The 27,634-nt window shown below is 39.2% G+C and overlaps 1 protein-coding gene across 1 annotated transcript; it reads left to right on the plus strand.

Moving 5' to 3' along the window:
• Window positions 1-16,688: 16,688 nt before the first annotated feature.
• On the plus strand, window positions 16,689-25,912 carry GJA1 (gap junction protein alpha 1). Its single transcript, XM_042815689.1, has 2 exons — window positions 16,689-16,923; window positions 22,844-25,912. Exon 2 carries the CDS (start codon window positions 22,860-22,862, stop codon window positions 24,003-24,005), a length of 1,146 nt encoding a protein of 381 aa, XP_042671623.1. The 5' UTR covers window positions 16,689-16,923; window positions 22,844-22,859; the 3' UTR covers window positions 24,006-25,912.
• The last annotated feature ends 1,722 nt before the right edge of the window (window positions 25,913-27,634 follow it).

Genomic DNA, 27,634 nt, shown 5'->3' on the forward strand with positions numbered 1-27,634 from the left:
ATACAATAACATATTTCAAAGCTGCACAGTTCAATTCACCTTGAAGGTGCTTTACAGGGCTTTACCCAGACCTAGAAAGAGGTCTGGTTCAATGCACGTCAAAATGGTGGGAGTTTCATGGTGGAAACACAGAACAAAATTCAATCTTCTCAAGGACAAACCTAGGCAACATCTTTAGGATGTATCAGTGGAAAATGATAATATTCTAGAAACAAAATCAGACTTTTTTTGTTTGTTTCATGTTGTACTTATTTAAATCTGACAGTTAAAAATCTGCAATCGTACTTGGAAATTAGGCATCCTACTCCTTCCACTGAGGTTCCTGAGCTGTATCAAGGGTTGACTGTAAGAGGTATTCAGTAAGAATAAACCCATGCTCTGCAGCTGCAGCTTTCAACCCCAGAAAAGATGAGGTCAATGGGAAGAATTAGTGGTGGTGGGACAAGAAGAGGGCATCTCTAATGTAAGACCTTATTCCTGCAGCAGCAATCTCTGCCCTTTCTAATATTCCTTGTGCCCAGACAGAAATTTCAGCTACTGATGATGACAAGTTATTGAATTTTTTTTTTTTTTTTTTTTTTGTGAAGTAATACTGTCATCTTCATCATCAGTTTTTCCTAATTTTTTGCTTCTGATTCCTTCACTGTACCAAAGCCTGCCAAACTTTTTCAGTATAGCAGTCTCTTATCCTGGAAGTCATCCCAGTGAAATGCAGTAGGAATTCCTGTGCAGAAAGATGCTATTTATTTCACTAAAACCATTTAGAAGATGAAGGGTACTTGTGGAGTAGGGTAAAGCTCCACAACTATTATTGAGACAGCAGCATATGCAGCAATTTGGCTGTGACATTAAAACTGTGCACTGTGTGCACTCAGGCGAATGACACTGTTAGACCGATATTGCCCAACTTCTGACAATTTTCCAGCTTGTGCAGCTGTTGGGAACATATGGGCTTTAATGTTTCTGTGGTTAGTGATTCTTCCTCTTGCTCTTCCTCGCACACACGCACACACAGACACACACTCCAGTCTGACTCTACTGAACAGGCTGAATATTAAAATAATAGATTTGCTTTCAGACCTGGACCTGGAGTAATGGATTCAACTCACCTTAATTAGTGAATAAATTCATTGCCCTGGAACAGATCTGAATATATTGCAGGTCTGTGATCTGCTTCTTTGATACTGGTAAAGGTTTTGCTTGTGAATGTACTCAACCTAGATGCACAGGAAAATCTGAAAACTGATTGAAGGCGTATTTTACAGTTATGGAGACACTGCATATTAGCTGGCTACAGCAATTTAGATGGAAAGGTGGATGCTGCAAATTTCAGTGCTGATTAAACAGAATTTTGGCAGCAGAAGAAAGTGAATGCCCTGTTCTTCCAAATATGGGTTCAATCCAATCTGGCTTTTAATTGCACTGCAATAGATTAGTAAATTATTCTAGTAAGTAATTAAAAGAAAATCCAACTAAAATCCTGCTGAAGGGAAAGCTGTGCCTTTTATTAACATGGCTTAAATTCATTTTGTTCTGCACTCTGTGAAGTATATAGCTATCAGTATTCTCAGCTTAGTTTGACAGAAATTGTTCAGAGTACTAGCTGGCTACCTGGGTCCCAATATGAATTTCTATTAATAACATTGATAAAATTGTCATCACGTTTTCAAGTTAGCAGACAACAAAACTGCATTAGCCTGTAGCATTACTTAATAATTCAGCAAAATTCAAATTTATAAAAATCTTGAGACTATTTGTAAGAAAACTCCAAAATGAAGCACGTACTCGAGGCAGCTATTTTCTCATGCCCAGATTTGAGATGCAAAAGAAAAAAATTCAACAGTCATATCTTTTGGCAAATCATGCTTTGGAGGGAAGAACACTAAAGAAAACAAACTGAAAGTTAATCTGATAGGTAAGTTATCTTGAAAAACACCTGAGAGGAATTCCTCTATTTGTGGTTACAACAGGGAAAGAGATTGCAAGTAAGGCAACCAGCTCCTAAACTTCATTATATACTGCAATAAACTGCTTAAACAAACAAAACAAACAAACAAAAAACCCGAACACACCTGTTGCCATGTAAAGGAAATGTAAAGGAAAAGTTGCTCTTGGAAAGTAAAAAGGTTTTCTTTTCAAACTATTAGTACTAAGATAGGGATCTGTTGATCACTTGTCACATCACAGTAATGCATTCATCAGTACAAAGGTACAGCTTTTGAAGAAGCTATTGGATAACAAAGTGGAGTATGGAAAGGGATATTCTACAAGAGAAAATAGATCAAGAGACAACTGGAAGGCTCGTGTAGCTTTAGGTTTGGAATAGGGCACTAAGACTAACGGGATCTTAAATACACTCTCCTGTTTAGTTATTGGTATCCCCAAGTGGCTTTCTTGTTCTCCTTTTGCTTCTACACAAATGTGTGCATCTGTTTACAACATCCTAATTGATTTTTCTAGTTGTGGGTTTTATGGCATTATATCTATCCTGTGTACAGGAGGTACAATGCTGAAAAAGAAGCTGAATCTGTCATTTAAGCCAACTGCTTTCATACCTGTATCTTTCTTTCACCCATCATCAGAAGTACTGTGTGTAGAATATAAGCTTGTTTCACAACAAGAGAATAATTTCCCAAACATGGGAAAAATGACAAACAAATGAGAAAGATCTACCCAAACCATTAATGGCAGGACACTGCACGTACGCATTCCATGTCTTAGTATAAAATTCTCAATGGAGCTCTGTTTCTTACTGATTATATGCAGCCACTAAGTCTTACATTAATGAAACAATTTTAGCAATTATCTTTCAAAGTCCATACAGCTGTGATAATTCCAGTATTTATCTGCTTTTCTGCCATGGTTCAGTGTACAGTTTATTTGGAAACCCCATCTCATTTTGAAAACTGCAGTAATCCAGTAAAGTTCTCAATACTGGACAGGGAATACTGAAGGAAAGGAAAGGGGAGGGGAGGGGAGGGGAGGGGAGGGGAGGGAGCAGCAGCAGCAGCAAAAATACCCCAAAACCAAACACAAATTGAATGTAAGTCAGTATGGTGACCTAAGCAACTGCCTTAATTTGATTGCTGCAAGCACAAGATCAGACTTCATTAATCATATCCCTGTCTCTTTTTTGACATTAATATATTAAGCAGATTTATGTACATTTTTCTTCACAAAAATCTTTCACCACCCTGTAGGAAGCACCACTATTATATGTAATTCTGCGCTGACAGACCTTTCTAGCTACTGAAAATTCTGAAATATCCCATCTTTTCTATGACAATAGTTAGCCAGAAACTGCAATGAAAAAATGTGCCTTGAACAAGTTTGTTCACGTTTATCCTGCAGTGCACAGCTTTCAGTAAGCAGTTTTAGTCTTTGTGTGATATATTTATTTTTCAGATTGTTTCATCTTCTTTGATTTGATGTTTAAAAATCACCCATGATTTTAGTAATATCTCTTTATAATGTTCACTTCATGGAAATTAATCTCCACAGCCTTCAAAGAAACAGACATCTCTGATTTTCCTATATTTCCTCTTTCCCCACTGCAATGAAAAGAGTAGACCTCACTTGTTGAAAACAGAAGATTTAGAACTGGAAATAACTTTCATTTGGTCATCTACAATTTTTCCACTGAGAATTGCTATCTTTTAAAAGGACTTTTGTCCAACAAACAAGTCAGGCTACACAAAGGTTGAGGAGTCAGAGAACAAAAGCCATGAGAGTTTCCATTCTCCGATTGTTGTAAAAGGTTTTTCTTCAATTAAGAGCATCCTCAGTGGTTTGTCTTCTATTTTTCTTTTTCTTTTTTTTTTTTTTTCCCCCTCATATTCCCTGCAGAAAACCAAATAATCAACAAACAGGAAAACTCTGAACTTTGCCATTATCCAGTTCACCTTCCATCTGGATTTAGTTTGGATTCTAAATTATATAATTCTGCCTACTGCCTTGATTTGTCTCTCTGTAATTCAGACGCAGCCAACATTAGATTTATCTGAGTTAAAAAAGAAAAAAAAAAAAACAACAGAAAAAAGGACAATTTTTTTGAAAGAATGTTTTTTAATTAAAGCTTCACTAGCATCAATGGAGTCATATAGTTTATAGCCAGCAGAGGAGATTAGATTATTTTGACCTTGTAAGCACTGTAGCTATTAGACTTGTTTTGTTTTTGTTCTATTTTCCTTGTATCCATGTAGCTTTTTTACTGAGCAAAAAAACATCTACTGTATTCTACAGCCTTTTAAACACAGTCGTGCAGGATAAGCCTTATCTGCAGGCATTTTTTTCTGACAGACAAATATTAAAATCAAATGAATGTGTTATTTCTACAAGCCTTTTTATTAGGAGTGAACTAGAGATCACAGTATCTTCCAGAAAGTCCCTTGTGGGTTTAAGACAAAATCAATAAAGTAGTAGAAAACAATACCAGCACAATCTGTAGCCTACCAATAACTCAGGTTGGAATCAAGAGTTGAAATTATGACTGCTGGAAGCTTTCCTGAGGTGAAAATACATTAGAGTAAACAATTAACTGGATCATTTTGAACATCTGTAATTATCAAATTTTACTTGGAAAGACATATAATGCCTATGTTAATTATGTATATTATCTACTGTGGCCATTGCAATCAAAATTGCCTCACTGTTACAAAAACTTGCAGTTGATGGAAGTGGTAATATTTCTGACTTAACCTTAACTTCTACCTACAGTGTAGGTGGCTAGATGACTGTGATGTAATTATGCAATATATAAGAAGGAAGGTTTTAAATTCCCACTACTTACATCTGCCAGTGACTCCACGTTTCCTACAGTTTACTTATAATCATAGACTCACAGAATTGGAGGTTGGAACAGACCTTCAAGATCTCCAAGTTTAACCACCAACTTGACCTAGCAACACAATCATTAAACCATGTCCCTGAGTGCAATGTCCACATGTCTCTGAACTATCTCCAGGGACAGGGACTTCACTGCTTTCTTGAACAGCCCATTCCAGTGTTTGACCACGCTGTCCATGAAGAAATTCTCCCTAGTATCCAATCTAAACCTCACCTGGTGCAAGCTGAGACCATCTCCTTGCATCTGTCACTTGTAACCTGGAAAAAGAGACTGACACTCTCTATAAAAGAGAGTAAAGATCGTGAAGAACCATGAAGACAATAAATGACAGTTAATTAGTTGAAAACTCTAGGGTGCCAGCCAAATCACCATGTACACGTTATACTTCATATATGATGCAGAAATTCTGGTAAAAGAGGAGAAAATAAAATCTGAGCTTCTAAGATGTACTTGCTCTTGATGAAAGCTCGTTTATTTTGCATATGTTCCAAGCTGACAGACAGCAAAGTGAACATACCTATAATTTATCTTTAAGAATAGTCACCGGAAAAATAAAACCAAACCTAAGCTTGATTGGTCATTTTTTCAAAGACTGAAAATGTTATGGCAAGCATGTATGACAGGCCATTATGTTAAAAACCTGGAAATGTATTTCAAGAATCATTACTGTTTCAGGTGAAAACCCTTCCAATTTGCTAGGGTTCAAATTTTCAACTATTCATTCCTGAAATGAGACAAGATTAGCCAGAATGAAGCCAAACTTCTGATGTCCAAGTGACATCTTTGTAACTTTTACAGTTAATTCTTGCTTTCATCAACCTTTTTATTACTGGCATAGATTTATTTAACAACATATTGTTTTAAATGTGTAATAATGTAATATATACAGTTTTTGTTTTTATGTGTATGCATGAGCATCCATATGGGCTGACGGAGGTACAAGGGAGCAGTGAAACAGGCTGTGAAGGCCTTTCAGTAGGACGTGGCTTAATGTAAAGAAGATTCACTATCCCAGCCACAATGGATGCATTCTTACAGGTGCTGCTAAAACCGTTCTTCGACTCACAGCTTGCCTTCACCCCCAGTAAATCGGATCCCGGTCTTCACGTAGCAGAGCCCGTTGTAAGCAGAGGCTCTCTAGGCACCCGTGGGTGAGCGAGGTGCTCCTTTATCTCACATCTCCCTCTAGCGGGATGCGGGGGAAGAGTCAGCCTCCACCGCCCTCCTTGTCCAAACTTCCTCTTACTTGCTAAGCCTTACTGTTGAGTAAAATTATACATTGTCTGTCATTCTTGAACGATTTTATATGATACGGCCATGCGTTAAAACTTCTTGAAATGAAAAAGATTATTTTTTTAACATTCTATTAGTGACTTATAGTGTGCTTTTTTTTTCTCTTTTTTTTTTTTTTTTTTTTTTTTTTTTTTCTGAGTATTTCTGTTACGTTTAGATGTGGTCCGAATCTAAGGACAATATGGAGGCTCATATGTGCTGCCCTTCGATGTTAGACAGGTTAATTTGCTGCGACTGCAGATAATACTCTTTCAAGCCACCAAAACTTAAGCCCTGCTTAGGACTGGGATGTTAATCCACCAGGCATTTTGCCCAGTAGCAGTTATTCTTCTTGGCATAAATTAAAAATTGTGTCTAATATCAATCTGAAAACTTGTTTTGTGGAGCTGCACAGAAATGCAAGCATGTAGTAAAACCACTAATTAACAGTCATGTAATGAAACATTTCAGCATAACATATAGAATTAAGATATAAAATTTGGCTTGAAGACACACAAGTTTTTGGTGCTGAATTACGTTTTAGGCCTTTCTATACCACTGCAATAGCCCAGGAGCTCCAAGTCAGCAGTTGCTATATCTGGAGGCACCTAATTTTCTGAGAAGTTCCTTAATTGCTTCCTGCCGTGAATGCGTACAAGCATGCTGGTCTGAGAGCATGAAGCTGCTTGATGTCTTTGTTTGTGTAAGGAAAGTGTCCTTCTAAGATAAAAAAGGAATTTGAATAGTTTTGGGAGGCAGAGGGGGGAAGGAGAGGATGGGTGTTTTTTATTTTTGTGACCATACTGATTCTCAGTGCAGTGCTAAGATCCTTTTACAAATCTGATCCACAAGGCTGATTGCTTTCCTGCATAAAATTGGTATCTTCAAGAACAAGATAGGCTATATTTGTTGTTCATTTTTTCATTGCCTTTTTCAGCTCAAAGTTGAAAACTGTTTAAATCTTAAGTATATGAGAATAAACCTTCCTGAGGACAACTCTGCAGGGACAAAAGATGTTTCCCTCATTTTTAAGTACATATCATCTTAAATGCATTTCCCTAGATTTTATGAGATTCCAAGAATATTCAAAGTAACTATTTGCAATACGTGCTTAATTATCAATCACCTGTCCTTTGTTAAACGTAGCGATATCCACCATTGGGGCAAAATTAATTTTTTTTAAACTCACAGTGAGTTGTTACAGCAAAGACCAGAGGTAGAAATGAGACCTTTTTATGGAGGCCTTGTAACACTTATGCCAGCACTTTTCAGATGTAGTCTGCAGGTCAATCAGATTGCAAAGACTTTTACAGTTTCATGCTGAGACTTTTACATTTCCATTTAAAAGGATAGTAGAGACCCTATTTGTTCTTGATGTAGGATTCCTACTGAAATCAAATGGTAATGGAGAGCAGGGAACAATAGTTGAATAAGTAAAGAAAAAAAATCACAGAAAGAAAAAATTCACGCAGGTGCATCACTATCACCTGACTCTAAATGAATGCATAAAATCATCTGTGCCTTATGTAGAAGCTTCAGGAAATGATCCAAAGAGATTTTACTTCAGTTTTAGAATTTTCCTTGCAGTTTTTATTCTGTGTTGCATTCTTATGTTGAGGATTATCCCTCATTTGCTGGCTCATTTGGCAAATCATGATCTTCCTTTATTAGTAAGCATTTCTAGCAGTTTCTTCTACATGAACCAGCTTAGCTGGCTTCATACTTCGGCTACTTTTCTGGTTTCAGAAAAAAAAATTACCCAGGGATGTATAAACAGGGACTAAAGCAGTCTCTCTGAAATGCAGTAATCTCACAATTCCCATGCAGTTGCACGCAATGGGCAGCAAAAAGAGTTCTCAGTTCTCATATAGTTTGTATCAGTAGTTTGCCCATTGGAAGTTGTCAGAAATAAATATGTTTTCTTTAACACCATGCTATTAATACTTACCCCATTTTTAACGGTATTTTTTATAAAGATGTTAAGAAAAGTAAGTTGTTGGTGTTCTGGATCCTGAAGTTCCAAAAGCAAAAAATCATTGTGAAATCAGTTGTGAAAGTCTTTAGATTTCTGCCTTGTAATTTTCAGTTAGTGAAACCTTTAAAAATAGTTAAAGATATTACACTGGTTACCCAAATTTCACTTTTGACCACAAAATAAATTCATATATATACACATACCAAAGATATTTACATATATGTTTCAAATATTATATATACTATGTATAATCTTTTCTGCCTGAAAATGTGAGACTCTGAAGTGAAATTGAGGCTTATTGAAAACAGTGGGGAAAGAAGATACTTGCAAGGTGAAAACCTCACTTTCTGATAGTGGTTTGAGTGCTTAGCTGGGTGAAGAGAAGTCAGACGATGTTTTTTCCCATGGAGACTGCTTCTGTATGTGGTATTAAATTGCTAGCAGCACTAATACAATGCCATCTCTCAGTCATTAGACAGAGTTTCTTTGGCTTGTCATTCTATGCATGAAGGAGAGTTCCCCTGGGAGAGATTTAATTCTACTCCTGGCGTTTCTGGGCATGGTCAAAAAAAACCAGAATAAAACTGGCAGCTTTAACAACAGAGTGTAGCACTCAAGTTCTGGTCCAAACAGAACTCTACGAGCATTCTGTAAATATTCTCACTTTTTTTCTGTCTGAATTATTTCTTTGATTGATGAACTTTTAAATTTATTTTTATTTTTTATTTTTTCCAAAATAATGCAGCTTTCTCTACAGAAACAGAAGATGTGCATTTTTTCCTTCAGCTTGGAAAACTATAATTTTGAAGTTTACAGCCTCAGCAGGGTTTGCAAGCAAATTGATCTCTGCTGGGGCAAGACTGGCCTCAGCTGGGAAGAACTGTGGGAAGCCCGGCAAGGACTTGTTCCAAAAATATGGCAGAATGTGAGGGTGGTAGGGGAACCTCTAGTTTTTGACAGAGCTAAGGTGAGAAGTGGGCTTTGGGTAGCACAGCACAGTGCAGATGTCACCACCACACTAAGCCAAGCACTGCATGCACTGCCTGGACTTTGCAGAGGTTCAGCAAATGATAAAGCTAGTCAAATGACAAAGTAACCATAGAAGGAAAGAAATCATAGAAGGAGATGTGCACCTCTATTCCATGTATGTAAAGTAGGAGCTATGTTCATAACACATAAATCAATCTAGGAAGCACTCACTTATATAAGGACACTTGTGTTAACATCATCACTTGTGTGAACATAGGAGTTAGCATCTGACTAGCTTTGCCTACAAATTTCTGCTTAGCTTTCAGACATTAATTTGCAAGATAGAATCTTTGTTGACCGTGATAAATTAATTACTACATTCCTATCCTCTGAAAATATTTTGTAAATATGGAACAGCGTGAGATTATTGGTACCCATTTTGTTTTTTCACTGTAATCACATTTTCAGGAACTATGCTTATGGATAATATACCAGTGTTAGTGTTGAGGGCAGGTAACTGAAAGGATTTTTCTTTTGAATGCCATCTCAGACAGCTGTAAAGTTGCTGGGCTTTATTATTCAAAGTTTACATGTAGAAGTTAATCCTTCTTTTAATGCTCAGTACACTGCAACTACTTTTTCCTCAGTTTATTCTGCTGGTTTTAGGTTGTGCAGTTTTAGAATGCTTTTGACATAATGTTTTTTGTGTTACAGTTTAATAACTGAAAGATACTGTTTTTTCTTATGTGATGCTTTTCCCTTATGCATCATTCATGCTTGTTCAACAGTGTTAGCAATAGCTAACAAGCACTTCCTAGCCTGAACTGTCAAGTCAGGAATTTTTGCATTCTTTATGCCTAGTTCATACATGCCACTGAATTGCTGATACATTCATAATGACTTTTTTTGTTGTTGTTGTTCAGTTTTAAAATTTCTGAGAAATTAAACAAATACATGCACTTAAATTCAGAGCAGGCTACTGAAGTTGGTGTTCTTTACCATCTGGGAAAAGGACTCACGGATTATACTGGGAGATTCTTTTCTGGGAAAATCTTACTAAAAACAGAAACCGCTGATTTCAGTACATGAATTTTCCAGTTGTTTTCCCACAGCTGTTCTTCTGGGAGCCCCTTAATCAGTAGCATTTTTTAATCAGTTTGTATTTTTACCAGCTGTCATCCCTATTAATAACACTTATTTGATTTCACGTAAAGTTTCTTGATGTTCAGCTCTTTGCAGACCCTTTCATGTCTACAATGCTGCTAATCCTGCAGACATGCAAACAAAAGGAGCAATTATGTTCCTCAAATTATTCGGCTAGCATATATGCAATGGTACAAAAAATGGGGACAGGCTGGAAAATAAGAAGGAAGCCTTGAAATGTTGATACTCTCAGATAGCCCTGCGATGCCATCAGGAAACTCACCAGGTGTGCCTCTGTCCAGTCGGGAACATCCTAGGCACCCTGCCTCTGTCGGAAATCTGGTTAAATAATGTATTTCAGGCCCATTCTCTCACAAGATCATAAATTTCTAGTCTGCATCCCCAAAAAAACTTAGTAAGAAAATAGCCAGCCCTCTGTTTCCATGGCAGTCGTATGGGGAGAAGACTTTAAAATATCCAGCATGAAATGTCTGCAGGTAAGTGAATATGTTTACTCAGCTAAATGCGCATGAACTGGATACTCTGAAAATATTTTATCTACAGAAAAAAAACTGCATCACAAGCATTTTACAATCTTGTGATGAACAGAAAAATAAAATGAAATTCAAATGTGTGTAATAAACTGTAATGAATAAATAAATAATAACTACAAACAGTTCTCTGGTTTTGTTTTCTTTTTTGTTCTGTATTATGAAGAAAGCAGTAGGAAAAAAAAAAAAAAAAGGACTCTATTCCAAATATTAAATGATTTGTAGAGTACCATAAATAAAATGTTCATTTTGGTCTTCTGGTCTTACTTTGGGTTAGACTTCAATATTCGCTGGATATTCTGAATATAGATAGAAAAACTGAGATTTTTTTTTTTATTTTTTCACTGTTGCTTTTCCCAACACAGCCAAAACAAACAAACTTTCTGCCCCTCACTTCACCTACATGTAGAAAACGCATCAATCTCTCCAAGATTTCAAAGACTACCACAGCAAGTCAGTTGCTGTTTGTAAAACCTGGATAAGAAGTATTCCATTTTATGTCAAAACCGTTCACTTTTTCTAAACATCAATAGTACAATGCTTACTGTATGACCAATTTTCTATTCAGTAATAAAGTATTTTTCATCAGTAAATGTTCATACGTACATATTCTGAAATCTTGTTTTATTTCAGTAATAACATTTTTAGTCATTCCAAGACCCCCACTAAAATTTAAGGGCTGTTTTTTTAAAAGACTGCGTTACTTTCACACTATATTACTCAATGTTATGAAAACTGGAAATAGCCATACTTCTTTTAAAAAGAATGGATTTGTTCCATCCTTTGGAACCAAATGTCTTATTAGTTAAGCACCAATACAGGGAAATAACAGATCACAAAATACCATAAGACCATCCCAATGTAGGATTTATGAAATTGAAATGTAAAATGAAATAAACAAAAAGCTTAACTGACATTGAAGGTACAATATAACTCACGTTTATTTTCATTGTGTACAGAAGGTGGAGCCAAATTCATAAGGATCTCAGAGCTCATACTTTTTTTTTTTTTTTTTTTTTTTTTGCCTGTATGGTTTTCCACTGCCTTTTTAGGGGGCAGCTTGTTCTGAGGAGATAATGATCAGTTGCAATGTTGGAATAAATCCTTTAAGACCAACTTTTCTGTCTTTAAGCTGCCTGTAAGGAGCTTTAGAAGTTTCTTGGCTGAGCTGAAGAGCTACCAAGCCTCCACATATTACCCTTCTCCCTTTCTATCCATCAGTCAACAGCGAGCCAGGAATGAATACATGTTTCTAAATGTAACATGGAAACATGAACAAGTGAGTTTCATATAGAAGCTGTGGCATCACAAAGCACAAAAAGGAGACAACCCAAAATTTAAGTACTCTATCTTCCTCCTCTGTGATCCTCATACATTTTAAAAAGAAAATCCACTCAGCTGTTTTAAGTGCTAGCTGATACTACAAAAAGAAACTAATGAACAAGGCAAAGCAATTTTGTGCTTAAAAGATGTAAACAGGCACTAAAGTACAACTCCAAATCCTGGTTGTGTCATGAGCTGCCTATGACTAAGAAGAGTTCCTAATATTCTCCTTGACAAATTCTTGTATCTGTAAAAAGTGGTTAGCTTAACTTGTTCTGTGTTAATATTTATAAAGCACTCTGAGATTCTAGACAAATGGCTGCATAACAGAGCAAAATATTTTGAGACTAGTGACGATGTGCTTAATACTGTGAATTGGACTCAGGTCTGATGGCATCTGTGACTTCTCCACAACTTCATCTGAGGTGCTTCAGTCTTGATATGTTTCTAACAGGATCCCTTTTAAAATAACAGCTTTTGGGAGATTTTTTCTTCTTTTTTTTTTATTTGGCAAGGAGATCAGTAAAAGCAGGATTTATCTTGTGCTGACTCAGCCTCTTTTTCCCTAGTGAAATAGTCCCCCAGCCAATGGAATCTGAGAGAGACCAGTTTCAACAAGGATTAGCAAGCGTGCTCACTAAGAGAGGAAGGATCTCGTGATTATCCTCCTTTTTATTATTAATATCGCTATTGTCAGAAAATATTCTCTTACATGGTGTGTGCTGTGCCACAAAGTGCAAGTAGCTACTGCCTTAATGAGTAGGAACTGCCTTTGCTTTGAAGAAGCCGTGAGAGGACGGATCTGTTTTGCAGAGCCAGCAGTGCCAGGCACAGGAGCTTCCCATGGGCTCCATCTCAGCCTCTCCAGCTGACAGAAGAGGCAAGCACTGTGGCCAGCAGCTTCCAAGCAATATTACATTTCTATGTGATGTAAGTTCCTTAAGCAAGCGAAAAACCACTGGCTGCTTTAAAAAACATCATTAGTCTGCACATATATGTGCTTAGGTAATCAAGAAATACCACATTATTGTTCCTTGGATATTCTGAGAAGCTTTACCTCAACAGGACAGGAAACAGGGCCACGCATTATTCACAAGCCTGTTCTGAAAGCCAAACGTGTAAGAAGGGATATCGATGAAAATGTGCTGAGGCTTACATGCCATCTTGGGACGTGGGTGACTGCACAGCTGCTTTGAAAGGCTCCCAAGAAAATCTGTATTACATATGTATATTCATTTCAGTTCACCATACAGTTCGTGGACTCATCTCCCAAATTGCACAGGATGAGGACAGTACTGTGCATGGGAGTGCTGGGAAGTGAATTTTGCAAGCAAATTGCAAACAAGTGAAGGCGTGCTCTTTGTCTTAAGAACTCCATAAATCACAGACATCCCTAACTGGGAGTAGACCGTGAACCCCACTGGTATCAACAGGAAATTCTGTAATGGTCAAAAGACTGGAGAGTCTTCCAAACGAAATATTCACAGGGATTTTCTGGGTGATTCAGGTTACTACAATATTTCAGAGAAAATATTTGGGGAAGAGACAAGGAAAAAAGTTTTTGTATAGAATTCTGTATTTATATTCAGGTAACAAATAGAAAGAAAACAATGGACATGGCTGTGAATTAACCAAAAATCTATGTCAAGGGCTGAAAAACTACATAACCCACTGGAATCTCTTTTGATAAGAAGTGTGTAAAAAAAGTAGCAGCAGTATTATCTTTCATTTATTGCACCAAGGACTCATGTTGGTGTGTGAAAGCCCCGGGCAGAGGGAATGGACAGAGCCTGGGCTCTGGAACTGCATCTCGGTTGCAGTGTATGCATGCCCTCACTGGCTGTGCCGCAGGCTGCCTAACAAACACAAACAGGTTCTGCAGTCCTGGCCCTGCCATGCTGAAATGTTGCTTCACAAGACAGTATCATTTGCTCCAAAATGCAGAATGTCAGTGGAAGGCATGATTAGCCTCAGGGAGCTCTGGGCCCCCAAACCTTCATTTCTGTGGTGTCAAGAGTCTGTACTCTGCAATATAAAGCTTAAAATTGAAGTGTGATCTTTTTACCCATCTCTCAGTCTATAATTAAGAACATTGCTCCCCTGCTTCCCTGCTGAACACAGCTTCAGCTGAGGAGGGGCTGTGTGAACGTGTGAAGACATTTGTTCAGTCTGAAAAGCTTCTCCCCATTTGCGGTGCAAATAAGTGTGAGACTCTTTGGTCACCTTGTGTAATTGTAGATCCCTGCAGTGTCTGAAGCTGAGTGTGCTCTGGTAATAGGCTATGTGATCATGGACACATACTTCCCATCTACAAAAGACCTCTTCAAGGCGTTTTTGTCAGGACTCGTAATTCTTGAGTCTTCACTGTATCACAGTGAAGGCTTGAAATACTTTCCCTTTTCATGTGGATAATGCTGTATCAGAGCCAAGTCTTATGTTCATTACTGCTGCAAAATTATTCATCCCTGACATATGTGTTTTACTCATGTAAAGTGGACTCAATGAGCGCTGGGCTTCTCACAAACACTTTTTGTTTATTTAAGAGGAGAAATACTTCCAGGTGCTTCTTTAAAAACAGAATGCTTCAATAATTGCAGAGCCTATGCAGGAAGGTACAGAGAAAAATGCAAGACTAGGCACGCTAGGCCCTCTGATCTTTGGGAGGGAATGATAGCACTCTATGGTACCGTGTTATAATCTAAGGCAGGGAGAGTGTTTCGTTCTGCTGGGTTTTGTGCTTTTTGTTTTTGTTTCACCTGGAAAACTGCTGCTTTCCTAGGGGGGAGGTTTTCAGCACCAACACAAACAGTACCAAATCTCCCTGTCTCAGCATGCTGCCACGTTGTTGGTGTTTTGTGCTTTGTGCCAGAATAACCAGAACTTCACAGGGCAGCAGCAGCAGCGATGTGTGTGCCTTGCTCTCTACCCATACCACATTCAAGAAGGCAGTGAGGGTCTATGGCTGTTACGTATTTTACCATTTTTTAATTCTGAAGAAGTAACCAGCACCTGTTAAGCACAGAGCTCCATTTCTTCCTTGCCACTTTCCTTTTTCTCAAAACGTAAAGAAAAAAAAAAAGACTTTAAAACAACAATCAGAGAAGATAAAGAAAAGGTTTTATTCTGCCATGTGACTTCAACAAATGCAAAAACTTAAAAATGCTGTCAGAAATAACAGGCAGTGTCTAAGCAAAGGGAACCAACGTCTCTGTAGTTGAAGAAGGTAATAGGAAGGTGGAAAGCTGCAGTGCGTCTCTTCTTCTCACACAGGAGGCAGTGTGGTCTGCTGCAAATGCACCAGAGCAAGAATTTGGATCGTGTGTCTCTTTCGCAGCTTCAGAGCTCCCTGCTGAGCTTATCTACAAAGGCCTTGTCTTGGTTCTTTCATCTAGCGAGTTCTCTGTGAAGAAGAATTAGGTACAGGCTTCGAAAACTGAGATGGGATATCTATGTTGTGTTATAGAGTACAGTGTTGATTACTCCAATAACAGATTGTAAGAAGGAGCTTTAGTTGTGATCCTCTCAGTGGCCACTTCTGGACTTCTCCCTTTTCTTACATCCTTTAAAGAGAAAAAAAAAAACCAAAACCAAAACCAAAAAACGCTCGTCTATAGTATTTAGCATGAAAAAGCCCAGGAATAGTCCATGAGAAATTGGGAATTAAAACCTCCAAACTAATCTGGTACAACCCAAAAAATGAACCTTCATTACGAACTACCAACCACTAGCCACTTGTAGAGCAGCTTTTCTGCAGTCCGCCAGAGGAGCTGACACCCCACTACACAAAGGGTACACGACCAATTCCTGACACAGTTTGGACTCCATATGTGAGCAGCTTAACACTCACAGAGAAATGAATTAATCTCTCTTCTACAGAAGATGCATTCTGTAGGGAGTATTTAATCACAAGCTGATCAGGAGCAAAGCCAAGTATCTTCATTCTGAATAGATTAGCTTGGAGCACGTTCATGTTCTGTAAAAAAATGAAATGAACAATTACCAGGAACCTTTCTTCTCAACTACTGAAGAGTGAGTTTCTGTGCCGTACTTTATTTTCTGAAATTTCCTGGAAAGAGTTTCCTGGAATGTAAGATCGTTTCTCCATGTCTCCCATGGGATGCATGTACACACGAACATGCACACACGCACCAATAATTAAAAAACTCGCGATGGATCTATCGTGCAGGAGCAAACACACCGCTCCTCGTGTGAACTTCCACGCGAGCACGTAAAGGAAGCGGACCCGAGTAAACAAAGCCGTACGAACACCAAGGATCAGGGGGCACTTTGCGAGGGCTTCCTCCCGACTGGGCGGAGGGGTGGGAAAGGCGAGGTGCAGCCCAGCGCGGCACGCCGCAGCCCCCGGTGCCCCCACGCATCGCCGCCCCCTCCCCGCGGTGCCGCCCGGCCGGGCAGGTCCCAGCGAGCCACCCGCCGCAGCCCGCCCGCCCTCGCTCTGTTGCATCAGCAGCGGCGACCTCGGGGCGCTCCCCTCTGCCCCGGCTCGTTTTTGCTGCGCCTTCAGTTCTCGCCCTCCTCCCCCCACCTTCCTGAGCTCCATTCGCGGGGCCCCTCCTCCTGGGCTGCCACCCCTCCTTTTCCCCTCCTCTTTCACAGTCAGAAAACTTGTTAAAAGCTCTGCCCGTGTTCCAAGTTAGAAAAAAACTTTTACGAGGTATCAGCACTTTTCTTTCGCTGGTGGGGAAGGAAGGATGAAAAATACAAAGCAGGAGTAGACTTTTAAAGTTTAAATAGACAGGTCCGAGCGCCTGAGCGTGGTCTTCCGTTTTCCCTTAACCCTCCAGAGAAGTACCCCGAGCCACTCGCACTGCTCATCAGCAGCGGTAAGTTGGAAGTTTTCCTTTCTCGTCTTTTGGTGTACACTTTTTTCTCTTTTTTTTTTTCCTAAAAACTTTTTTTTTCACTCTAAGGATTTTGCGTTAAATGGTCGAACTTGTTTAAAAATATATATGTAATAATAAAAAGTTGTCCCGAAGTACTCGACTTAAACTCGCAGGGATTACGCCGTGCTTTCCTTTCCTTTGTCATATTTTTACACATTTCTAAAAATACGACACTTCCCTCAACTTCCGACCTCGCTCCACGGGGAGAGGCGCTGCGGTGAGGTTGCAGCTGCGGAGCCGAGGACTTGTTGCTCCTTTTGGTGAAGTCTGTGCCCCCCCTCGTACTGACCCAGAAAGAAGGAACGTAGGTGCGCTCCGCTCCTCTCCGCAGCTCAGCGCAGCGCGCCCCGCTCCTGCCCCACGCATTCCGCTTTCCTGTGGCGATCCCACCGATGGCTGCTCGCTGCTCTTCATTAGGTGCTTTGTTAAATGCTGCTGCTAAGAACGTGGTGACTTCCACGTGGGCTTCCTGGCGATTTTTCCCCCTTTCTCTGATAATAGATGCGATAAAATCCAGACGTGGGTTACGGGTTTGTAACCTAGTTTGTATATAGTTACTCTGTTTTAGCAACCTCGGTAAAGGGATTTTAGGGAAGGAATGTGAGATATCATGATACGTCTTACCACTCCGGCGAGGTTACTGAGTCCTGGGTGGTTATAAATGAAAGCTGTTTAGGAGCTTTGTGAAAGAATATCCACAGTCAGTGTCATAATCCCGATGTGACACATTCCTTTTATACTACCTTGAAGGCTTAAATACTTTCAAAACGTGGCGAAAAGGAATGATTGAGCAGCATCTCTCAGAGAGCTCAAAAGCTGTTCAAGTTGCAAGAGTTGGCGTGGTTCCACTCTGTAGGTCTCTGCCCCGTGCCAGCAGGGAGAGAAGCGCACCAGAAGGCAGGGAGGGGGACCTGCAGCTGGAGCACAGGGCACGGGACCTATCTTATCGAGTAGCAAGCTCTCTTAAATAGGAATATTGTGTGCTGATGTTTGTCCTCGCATTTTGCCTTGCGATAACCAGCGAGCCTTGTGTAGGAGCATATTTTGTCTGAGGAATTCTTTCAGATCTTAAAAGTGTGAGAGCCCACGGCAATGGGGAAAGTGAGCCATGAGCACCTGGGCCTGAGTCCTGCGTGTGCCTGCGTGTGTGTGCCCGTACAGGGAGTGAGCTGCAGGACTCAGTGCAGCTTTTCTTCCTGCCTGCTTCACATCTGGACAGCACACTGCACTGCTGAATTTAAGCCTCTGGTCTTTGAGATGTTTACTGAAGTGCTTCCTTCAAAAACTTCAAAGGCAAACACTGGCACTGACCCATGATACCTTACAAGCGTACAAATGGGAGATGGGCAGCAGCAGGCGGAGTTTGGGAGGAAGAAGAAGGGGACGCCAGGGATTTGGCATAAGTCTGAGTGCTTCCACACTCAGGAGTGCAAACAGATCCAGCGCTGTGAAGTTATCTCAGTTTTCACATACTGCAAGTCTGTGAGATTAATTTTAGTTGTCTCAGAAATGAACTCTGGATTAGGCCAAGGATTCCTGTGGGCACACAGGAAGGTTAGATGACATTGAGCAACATCTGTTTCATCAGATATTGCTCTCTTTCCCTAGTTTCTGGTTTCCCCCCCTCGATGCTACCCGCTGAGCTTATCTCACATGGAGGCACCTGGCCTCTTGTTTATGCCATATGCACTTACTAGGATTCCAGATTTCAAGACCTGAAAGCACGATCTTCAGAGGGCCTGACGGCCCCTCAAGGAATTCAGTGTTTCTTCTCCTAGTTCCCAAGCGAGTCAAAAAAGGGGTGAATATAGGCAATAATACAGAGGGGAGACTTTAGTTGTACAACTAGAGAGTGCCGAAGAAAGCACTTCTGTTTGCTTTGGGCCCCTTTGCAGCTATGCTTAAGAAGTAAATTGGGTGTAGAGAGTACAACATGGGAGAGAAAATCCTGTGGAGAAGATCCACAAGTGACCACCAACGCTGTGAGCATTGAGAAAGCAAACATTTCTGACGCTTTAAATTCTAGCTACTGCAACCATTTAGCATCTTATCTTTGGCAGATGAAATGAACTGAGGCTCATCTTTAGACCTGCAAATGAACTACAGCTTTCCAGGAGAATCTCTGACATTTGCTCATTTCTGTAGGATTTCAGAAAACCAATCTTTCCTATTCCAACCCATCTAAATGCTTTCAGTTGTACGCCTCAGTTCTTTTCTTGACAGTGCTGGTTGCTTTTAGAAGATACTCAGATTGATTGATGTTCAAGGTCCAGAATCTTCTCTTTTGTAGACCACTTATTTTTTATGTGTGCAAGGATTTTTGTAGGAAAAGCAAAGATTTTGCCTGTTTTCCAACTGCTTCAGCTGCAAAATCCCACATTAGATCCCGCTCTTACCCTTTCTGTGCTTCCATCCACTAGCATGTGACCTTCTAACCCTGTAGTCAGACCTGGACATGTTACCACAACACCGAGTTTGCATTATTCTTCATGGAAAATATGAACCAGATGGCATGGTGAATGCTGTCCATAAAAAATAGTTCTCAGATTTCTTAATTGTGGCTTACAAGTCAAATTTCTTCTATATGTGATCATCCAAAACCCATGTAGATGAATGCTGTAATATCTCCTGCTGCTCTGTGTTGTTTTTTCCTATCTTTACCCACACACAGTAGAATCTGGAAGAAATCCATCTTTTAAAAAGTTTAATAGGCCTGCATTAGTCTATCAGCCCCCAAAAAACCTCTTTGAAGTAATAATCAGAACTCATGAAACGCGTGTATGCATCATCAGCTATATCCTAAAATTCCTGAACTACTGAAATTGCACCAGTCCCTCAGATCAAGCTGTGCTATTCAGTGGAACTGTTGAAAGAAGTTTGATTGTTAAAAGAAGTCTAGATGCTGAATAAATAGTTTTTGAGTGCAATCTTCCATCAGTTTCAAACTATTTACTAGTTAAAACATTTAAATACCTGTTTAATGCAAAAGCTTTTCTTAAACCTAACAAACATACATTGGAATCAGTTAATAAAAATGGTCTTTCAGTGTCCGAAAAGTGAAGGTGTTATGTCCTGTGAATGAGTTTTCCCTGAAAGAAAACAAAGTAGTGTGTTTCATAAAGCAACAGAATCCACTTAAGTGAAGGAATAATATATTTGTGCCACCACAAGATTATCTGATTAACAGCACAATGTTTTGAATTGACGTGGGGTTTTTATCACTGGCAGAGGCTAGCGTGTAACTGATCTCTTTAAAAAAAGTTTCTTTTCAAAACTATGTATGAGTAATTCAAGCGTGGAATGTTTCCTCCTGGAGTTTATATTGCCAGAGGATATAAATGAAACTTAGCAATTTTGCATGCTGAAGTAAATTAAAAAATAGGTAGTAAATTCTCAAAATATTGCAGGTGTGAGATTAGGTAGGTCAAAACTGAAGTAAATCATGTAATGGACCAGAGTGGTGTGTAATTAAAAAACAAACAATATATAGCTGCCTAGAAATAACACGTCCTCTGTTTTCTTAATCAAAGTTTCAATCTGAAATAACATTTAGACAGTAAAAAAGTACACCTAGTCTGAGGAAAGTCTGTTAATGCGGTAGTTCCAAATCATCTAAAAGCTGGCTAATTAAATCAAGAAGCTGTTACTTGAAAAAGGCTCCTTCTGTCCACTTCCACTGCTAGGACGTGGAGAAAAGTTTGCCTGTAAAACAAACTTCACGTGCTGTATAGTTACAGACTGTTCTCTGTTTTAACAGTCTCAGCATGAGGAGGGACCCAGTCGTATTGCATTCCTGCCTTTCCAGAGCCCTCTATACTCGTGTGCTGACGTCTTTCCTACCAAACTGAACCAATAAAGACAAACTAATCTTTTCCTGGGAATGACTAAACCCGGGAATGGATGTGTCCTGAAAGTGTGTGTTGGAAAGAAACATGCTGGGCGTCCCTCCCAGCAAGGCTTCCAGATTTAAAAGTCTGAAGAGGGCCTGATCCTTTGATGGGACTTCATTCATGTGAAGAACTAATTATGTGAGGAAGGGTCTGTTCACCGCAGTAGGTAAACTTCCTCTGCACTTCAGAGCGAGCTGACCAGGCGGGCTGCGGAAGCGGCCTTGGGTTATTTTGCAGGGGATCGAAAATAATTGGCACCTCCGAGCAGTCGGAGCAAGTACTTTAAACACTTGGCTCTCATTATTCTCTGACTCTTTCTGATAGCAGAAAAGACAGTGCTTTCTTATTTGGCGTAGCATATATTGTTATGATTGAGTATGCCAAATTTATAACCTTCTGTTTCCAGTGAGTCACCACTCTGTGAAAGAAAATCTCTTTGGTATTAAAATTTCCTATTTTATGAATTATCCAGAAATTGGGTGTTTTTGTTGTTGTTTGTTTGTTTGTTTGTTTGTTTTCTATACATAACCTTCACTAGGGAATATATCCTTGATGTGATGGGAAGGAAACTATTTGAACATTATCAGAACTATTAATACAGGAAAGAGATTACTCAGCATGCATGGTACAAACATCTCTGCCCAGCAGCATCTGCTTCAAAAGGGATGCTTTGTGCTTATTTTTTCTTGTAGGTGCCCGATTTCGCGTGTGCTCATGCGGAACAAGTCAAAACATAGGGTTTTTAAGCAGAAAAGGTTACCATTCTCCACTTGATAAAAACTATGTATTGAGCTTTGTTTTTCCTAGGAATCTGGAACGTCGAGTAGAATATTTCACTTTTTTTTTTGTCACCTCGTGTATTTTCGGAAATCCCTGAGAAGTGGTGCATTTCCCTGAAACTTAAACTCAAGTTGAGAGACACAGTTTAAACTTGCTGTGTTTTACAGTTGGATTGCAAATCGCTCACTAGGAGTAGCCTTAGAAAGTGTTCACTTGCCTTTCCTTCCTGGGTAAATCTTTTTTCCTTTCAAAGTGAAGTGAAGGAATTTAAATCTAAAAAGATGCAAATGGGGAGTTGAAACTACAGTAAATCAAGGAAGCCACAGACAGCCAGGAAACCAGTTCTTCCAATATGGTAACATAAGCTTAGCTGTGCCTGATGCATTTAGTATTTTTGGTTCCTTTATAAAAATGTAGGTGAAGAGTACCAATATCAATCTTTGTGCTGCAAATACTTATTTATAAATTTAATTTAGAAAACAAGATTTTCTGAAGCAATATGCAGTAAGAACGTTGCATCATTAGGAGCTACACTCAGATGTATCACACACAGTGTATTTATTATGTGTGCAATAGCTCAATTTTATATTGCCATGGAAAATGTTGTGCACATTTGTAATGGTGAAATGTTAGGTATCTGACCCTAACATTAACTCAGTACATTTTTTTTATGTAGATTATGCTATGTTTTGCTTTCCTGCTCTTTTAAAGAATGAGTATCTAAATAAATAACCATGGATGAGACACACTGAAAAGAGAGAAATCTTTCATTTATTCTTAGTATGTTCAGGGAGTACTACCAAATGCTTCCACATCCTGCTTCAGTGGTGTGTCACAGCTGTTTTCAGCCTGCGGCAGATGTTGGTGATTGAACTGCAGCTGCCACCAAGGAAGCTGGTTTTAGCCAACCACAGTGGCAACCAGGGTTTTTCATGGACTTCCTGAAAACATGACTGAAATTAGGAACTTCTTTCTTTCATTGTGTTTGGAGACATCATAAAATATTTATCTTTACAGTTTCCCATACTTGCCACTCCACCTGCAGACTGAGTGAAGCACATGAACTAAAACAAAGCTAACTCTTAGCATATGGTTAACACTGATCTGTGTGTGATTCAGCTCATCAAAAGTATTAAACATCTGTCTTAACCATCAGTTGTTTTTTTTTTTTCCTTTGTTTCCTTCTTTAGCTGATATCTCGCGAAGATGGGTGATTGGAGTGCCCTGGGAAAACTTCTTGACAAGGTTCAAGCTTATTCTACTGCAGGAGGAAAAGTATGGCTGTCTGTCCTCTTTATTTTCCGAATTCTGCTACTGGGGACAGCAGTCGAGTCTGCTTGGGGAGATGAACAGTCTGCTTTTCGGTGCAATACTCAACAGCCTGGTTGTGAGAACGTCTGCTATGACAAGTCCTTCCCCATCTCCCATGTGCGTTTCTGGGTTCTGCAGATCATATTTGTGTCTGTACCAACCCTCTTGTACCTGGCGCACGTGTTCTACGTGATGAGGAAAGAAGAGAAGCTGAACAAAAGAGAAGAAGAGCTCAAGGTGGTCCAAAATGATGGTGTGAATGTGGATATGCACCTCAAACAAATAGAAATTAAGAAATTCAAGTATGGTATTGAGGAGCATGGCAAGGTAAAGATGCGTGGGGGACTGCTCCGTACTTACATTATCAGCATCCTCTTTAAGTCTGTCTTCGAGGTGGCTTTCCTGCTGATACAGTGGTACATTTATGGGTTTAGCCTGAGTGCCATCTACACTTGTGAGCGAGACCCATGCCCTCACAGGGTGGACTGTTTCCTGTCCCGTCCAACTGAGAAAACCATCTTCATCGTATTCATGCTGGTAGTGTCTTTGGTGTCTCTTGCCTTGAACATCATTGAGCTTTTCTACGTGTTCTTCAAGGGTGTCAAGGATCGTGTGAAAGGAAAAACCGACCCCTACTCCCACAGTGGCACGATGAGCCCTTCCAAGGACTGTGGTTCCCCCAAATATGCATATTACAATGGCTGTTCCTCACCAACCGCCCCCTTGTCTCCCATGTCTCCCCCGGGGTACAAGCTTGTTACCGGAGACAGGAACAATTCCTCCTGTCGTAACTACAATAAGCAAGCCAGTGAGCAAAACTGGGCCAACTACAGCGCGGAGCAGAATAGGATGGGGCAGGCTGGCAGCACCATCTCCAACTCGCATGCCCAGCCCTTCGACTTCCCTGATGAGCACCAGAACACGAAAAAACTGGCGTCGGGTCACGAGCTGCAACCCCTCACCATTGTGGACCAGAGGCCTCCCAGCAGAGCCAGCAGCCGAGCCAGCAGCAGGCCTCGACCTGACGACCTGGAGATCTAAGCTTCTCACTGCAGTACTTGCTCGACTATGAAACGACGTGCATTGGAAGATGCAGTCAGTGCTGATCTTGTTCCAGTGGAGGTGGTACTTAACAGTCTCAAGCAGGAGATTTTAACAATCGTAAAAACAAACAGGCAAACAAACTTTTAAAATACTTGCTGTTTTTTGGGGAGGATATGGGGTTGGTGTGGGGTGGTACAATACACATTGGTATTTAATGTAGCTGGTTTAAAGAATTTAAATACTAAAAAAAAAAAAAAAAAAAAAGAAAAAGATAAGTAGTCGTTACTAAGGTATGGGGTTGTTTTTTCTAGAAAGGCTGTAAATATCTGAGTGTATGTGTATGTGCGTACTATTGTGTTTGTTTCTAAAGAATCTTCTAAAACCCAATAATAACTGAACTCACATTTGTCAGGGTGAAGTGCTGTCTGAAGATGAAAAGGTTTTTCCTATTCAACAAGCAAAAAATCCAGGATTGTCTCTGATCATTTCCCTGTCAAGAACATTCCATTCTTAATAAGTGCACTTTGAAGGTAAACTTTCCTGCATAGTCCTCCAGATTGTTGAAAGGCTTCTGTGAGGACAGTCTACAACTCAAATTTCAGAAAAAGCCCACCAAGAAGTACTTTGGTCACCTGCTTTTCCAGCTCTTAATGCAGGTAGATTTAGTGATGTGCATAGGTGGAAGTGGGATGGCTCCACGCTCCTAGAACCAGCAACCACACTTTTGCCCACAGCAATATTCATGTCCTGCTGTTCACGTGCAGTCTCATTAGCATCATACAAAACCCAGTTGGCTGTCACTTGCAGATTTAAGCATTAGGACAGGCAAGCAACTTACTCCAATTAATTTTATCACACCTTTATGTATTTTAAGGGTGTACATGTGTGTGTGGATATGGAGGTAAAGGTGTACACAAAACACACTTGGAAGCATACACTGAGAAGCATATGCACACAGATTACTTGCAGTTGACACTTGCTCATGGATATTGTGAAGGTGTGGGCCACTATGGTGTTTACATTCTCTGATTCCTTCAATGCAAGTGAAGCACATGTCATATATTTTTTTAATTCTATATAATATTTTCCATGTATCCTAAATGGATGCTTTTTTAAAAATAAAAAATAAAAAAAAAAGCCTAATCCTGGATGTCTTGCTCTGGAAAATCTCTCTTTTAAGTCAGCGGGAGTTTTGCCTGAGCAAAGTCTACAGGATCAAGCTCAAGATGTAGTGACCCATCTTCTTGCTGGCATGAATGATTTTCTTTATAGAAGTTAGGGATGGAAAAGACCCATTCGGTCATCTAGCCAATCTCCCTGATAGGTAATAATGATGCTTGAACGATAGAAGTTGTAGTACTGTAAGCAAGCTTTAGTCTTTTATGTGAAAAACTTAGAAGAAATGCTTTGTGCTGGATTAATAATAAAATATGCCTACATGACTTTTGCAGTAACTGGTATTTTTCTTATACTAAGTATTTGCATTTACTGAACTGTAATGTCCACTCCAAGTTTGACAGTTAGGTCTTTCTAGATGGCTCTAGCAACTTTAGAGTTTACACTTAGGTTTTGTTTGAAATGCAAGTGAAGTTGAAAGGATTAAAAAAAAAAAAAATAAAACACAATTTTAGATAATTTATTTGAAATAAATTCTAAAGAAATCTACCAGTTTCTTCAAATGTATTGCCTCTTAGCTGAACACAGATTGACCAAGGAAATACATAGCTTGGTTTCATTTTGCAGCAACACAGATAAATGGTTTCATTTACTACAGTATATTAATTTGTTTGACATTCCATGTTAAACTACTGTCGTGTTCAACTTCATTGCATGTCTGCAACCATAGTCCATTGGATCATGTTGTCTGGAGAACATTAGTCAATAAAGTTTTAATTTAGTATAAATACATGTTCTGATTGTCTTTTACTATTTTATACGCCCGTGTATTTTTTGTTTCAGTATTGCAGTTTAAACTCCTTCCTTCCCTCTTCATTTCTCCCTAGTCACGTTGCATTTCAGAAGCAGTCTTCGTAAAATCCATCTAGATTTATTTTGAATTGAAATGTATGAGGGACAAATTCAGAGACCCTCAGAGCCCTGGAACAAAATCATGCTCAGCATGAACTACTGAAATGTAAATCCTGCCATGAGCCTCGGAATATATATAATTATTTGCAAACTATTAGAAAATACTGTAATAGTAAGATACAAACACAACATTTTAAAGGTCTTTTTCATATGCAATGTTCTACAATATGAAATCATTGCTTCAAGTTTACATTCCCCTATGTAATCAGATTGCTTGACAGTTTCAATTTCTGAAATGAAATCGTCAGTCTCTCAATGAGAGTAAAGTGAGGTTAGGATTTCATGTAGTGTTTTCTGCTTCATCTTTTAGATCCCTGTCCCAATGAAGACATATGGTGCTTGGCTTTCCCACTTTGGACTTTGAAAGAAAAATGGTTAAACTCCTTTTTTTTTTTTTTTGAAAAATCAAAATGATCATGAAGTTATGTTACAGCTCTCTACTTTCAAATTTGTTCAGCTAATTTCTTCCCCTTCCTACTAGTAAAGAGAGGAAAGAGGGGAAATTAGCAGGACAGGACTACTGGATTTATATCTATGAGAGATGGTACTAACACAAGGAGTGACTGCTTGAAGTATTTCTAAAGTAATAATCATGAGTCATATTTTAAGCTGGCTTGCCCTAGTTCATCTGTTCAAAGGGAAGAACATTCCAAGCATTTTGTGAGGATCATCCCATTGGAAAGGTGAGTACAGAAACTTTCAGTGTAGGGCTCACCCTGAAACAAAATCTCTTGTCTCATAGACAGACTGATTGTAAAGTATGTCCCAAGCTACGGACTCAGTTCCTTAAGGCATCATGGACAGGTGAAATAAATTTGTGCTTCAGTGTCAAGGTTCTCGAGTGATTTTTTGGTGATGATACATATGTATGCATGTTTCAGGCCAATTCTCCCACCTATATATATTTCTGTGGAGTGTATTTCTTGCATACTTTGAAGTTGCCATCACAGTGATAAAGTTTTGTGTGCCATTCATCCAATTTCCTTATATACTTTCTCCAGTGTGCTTATTCAGCAGCAGTTGTGTTCTCTGCAAATGATAAAAAAAATATTTCTAGTAATTCTAGTGCATATTTTTATGTTAGATAGTGAATTTAAAGTGGAAATGATATTATGAAACATTTCTGAGGATAATCAAAAGAAAAGGTTACCAACAACAGTAAGAAACAAATTACAAAATCTGCTTAGTACTAAAAATTTTTTGTTGATTTTTTTTTAATATAGAATTTTGAAAAAAAAAGACAAATTCATCTTAAGGCCTCCACCCTACTCCAGTAATTTGAAATGTCTGTAAAGAGTAAAGTTAGAAGGATGAACATTAAAGACGGTCTGAAATCTATATTTAGATCCTGTAATTTCAAAGTGTTTTAAATACAGTGAGCTCGCAGTGAGGGTTCCTTCCTGTTTTAGAAGAAAAATTTCCATATTTGAAGGGAAAACAATTATGGGCTATAGCAGTAGTTTGAGAACCAGAACAAACTGTGAGTGTACCTGCTACACCCTCTGAAATTGGTCAGTTTTAAATTATGCACTCATCTT

The sequence above is a fragment of the Centrocercus urophasianus genome, unplaced genomic scaffold (assembly GCF_019232065.1).
Source record: "Centrocercus urophasianus isolate 14NV4802_14NV808 unplaced genomic scaffold, USGS_Curo_1.0 seq_10, whole genome shotgun sequence".
Taxonomy (NCBI): Eukaryota; Metazoa; Chordata; class Aves; order Galliformes; family Phasianidae; genus Centrocercus; species Centrocercus urophasianus.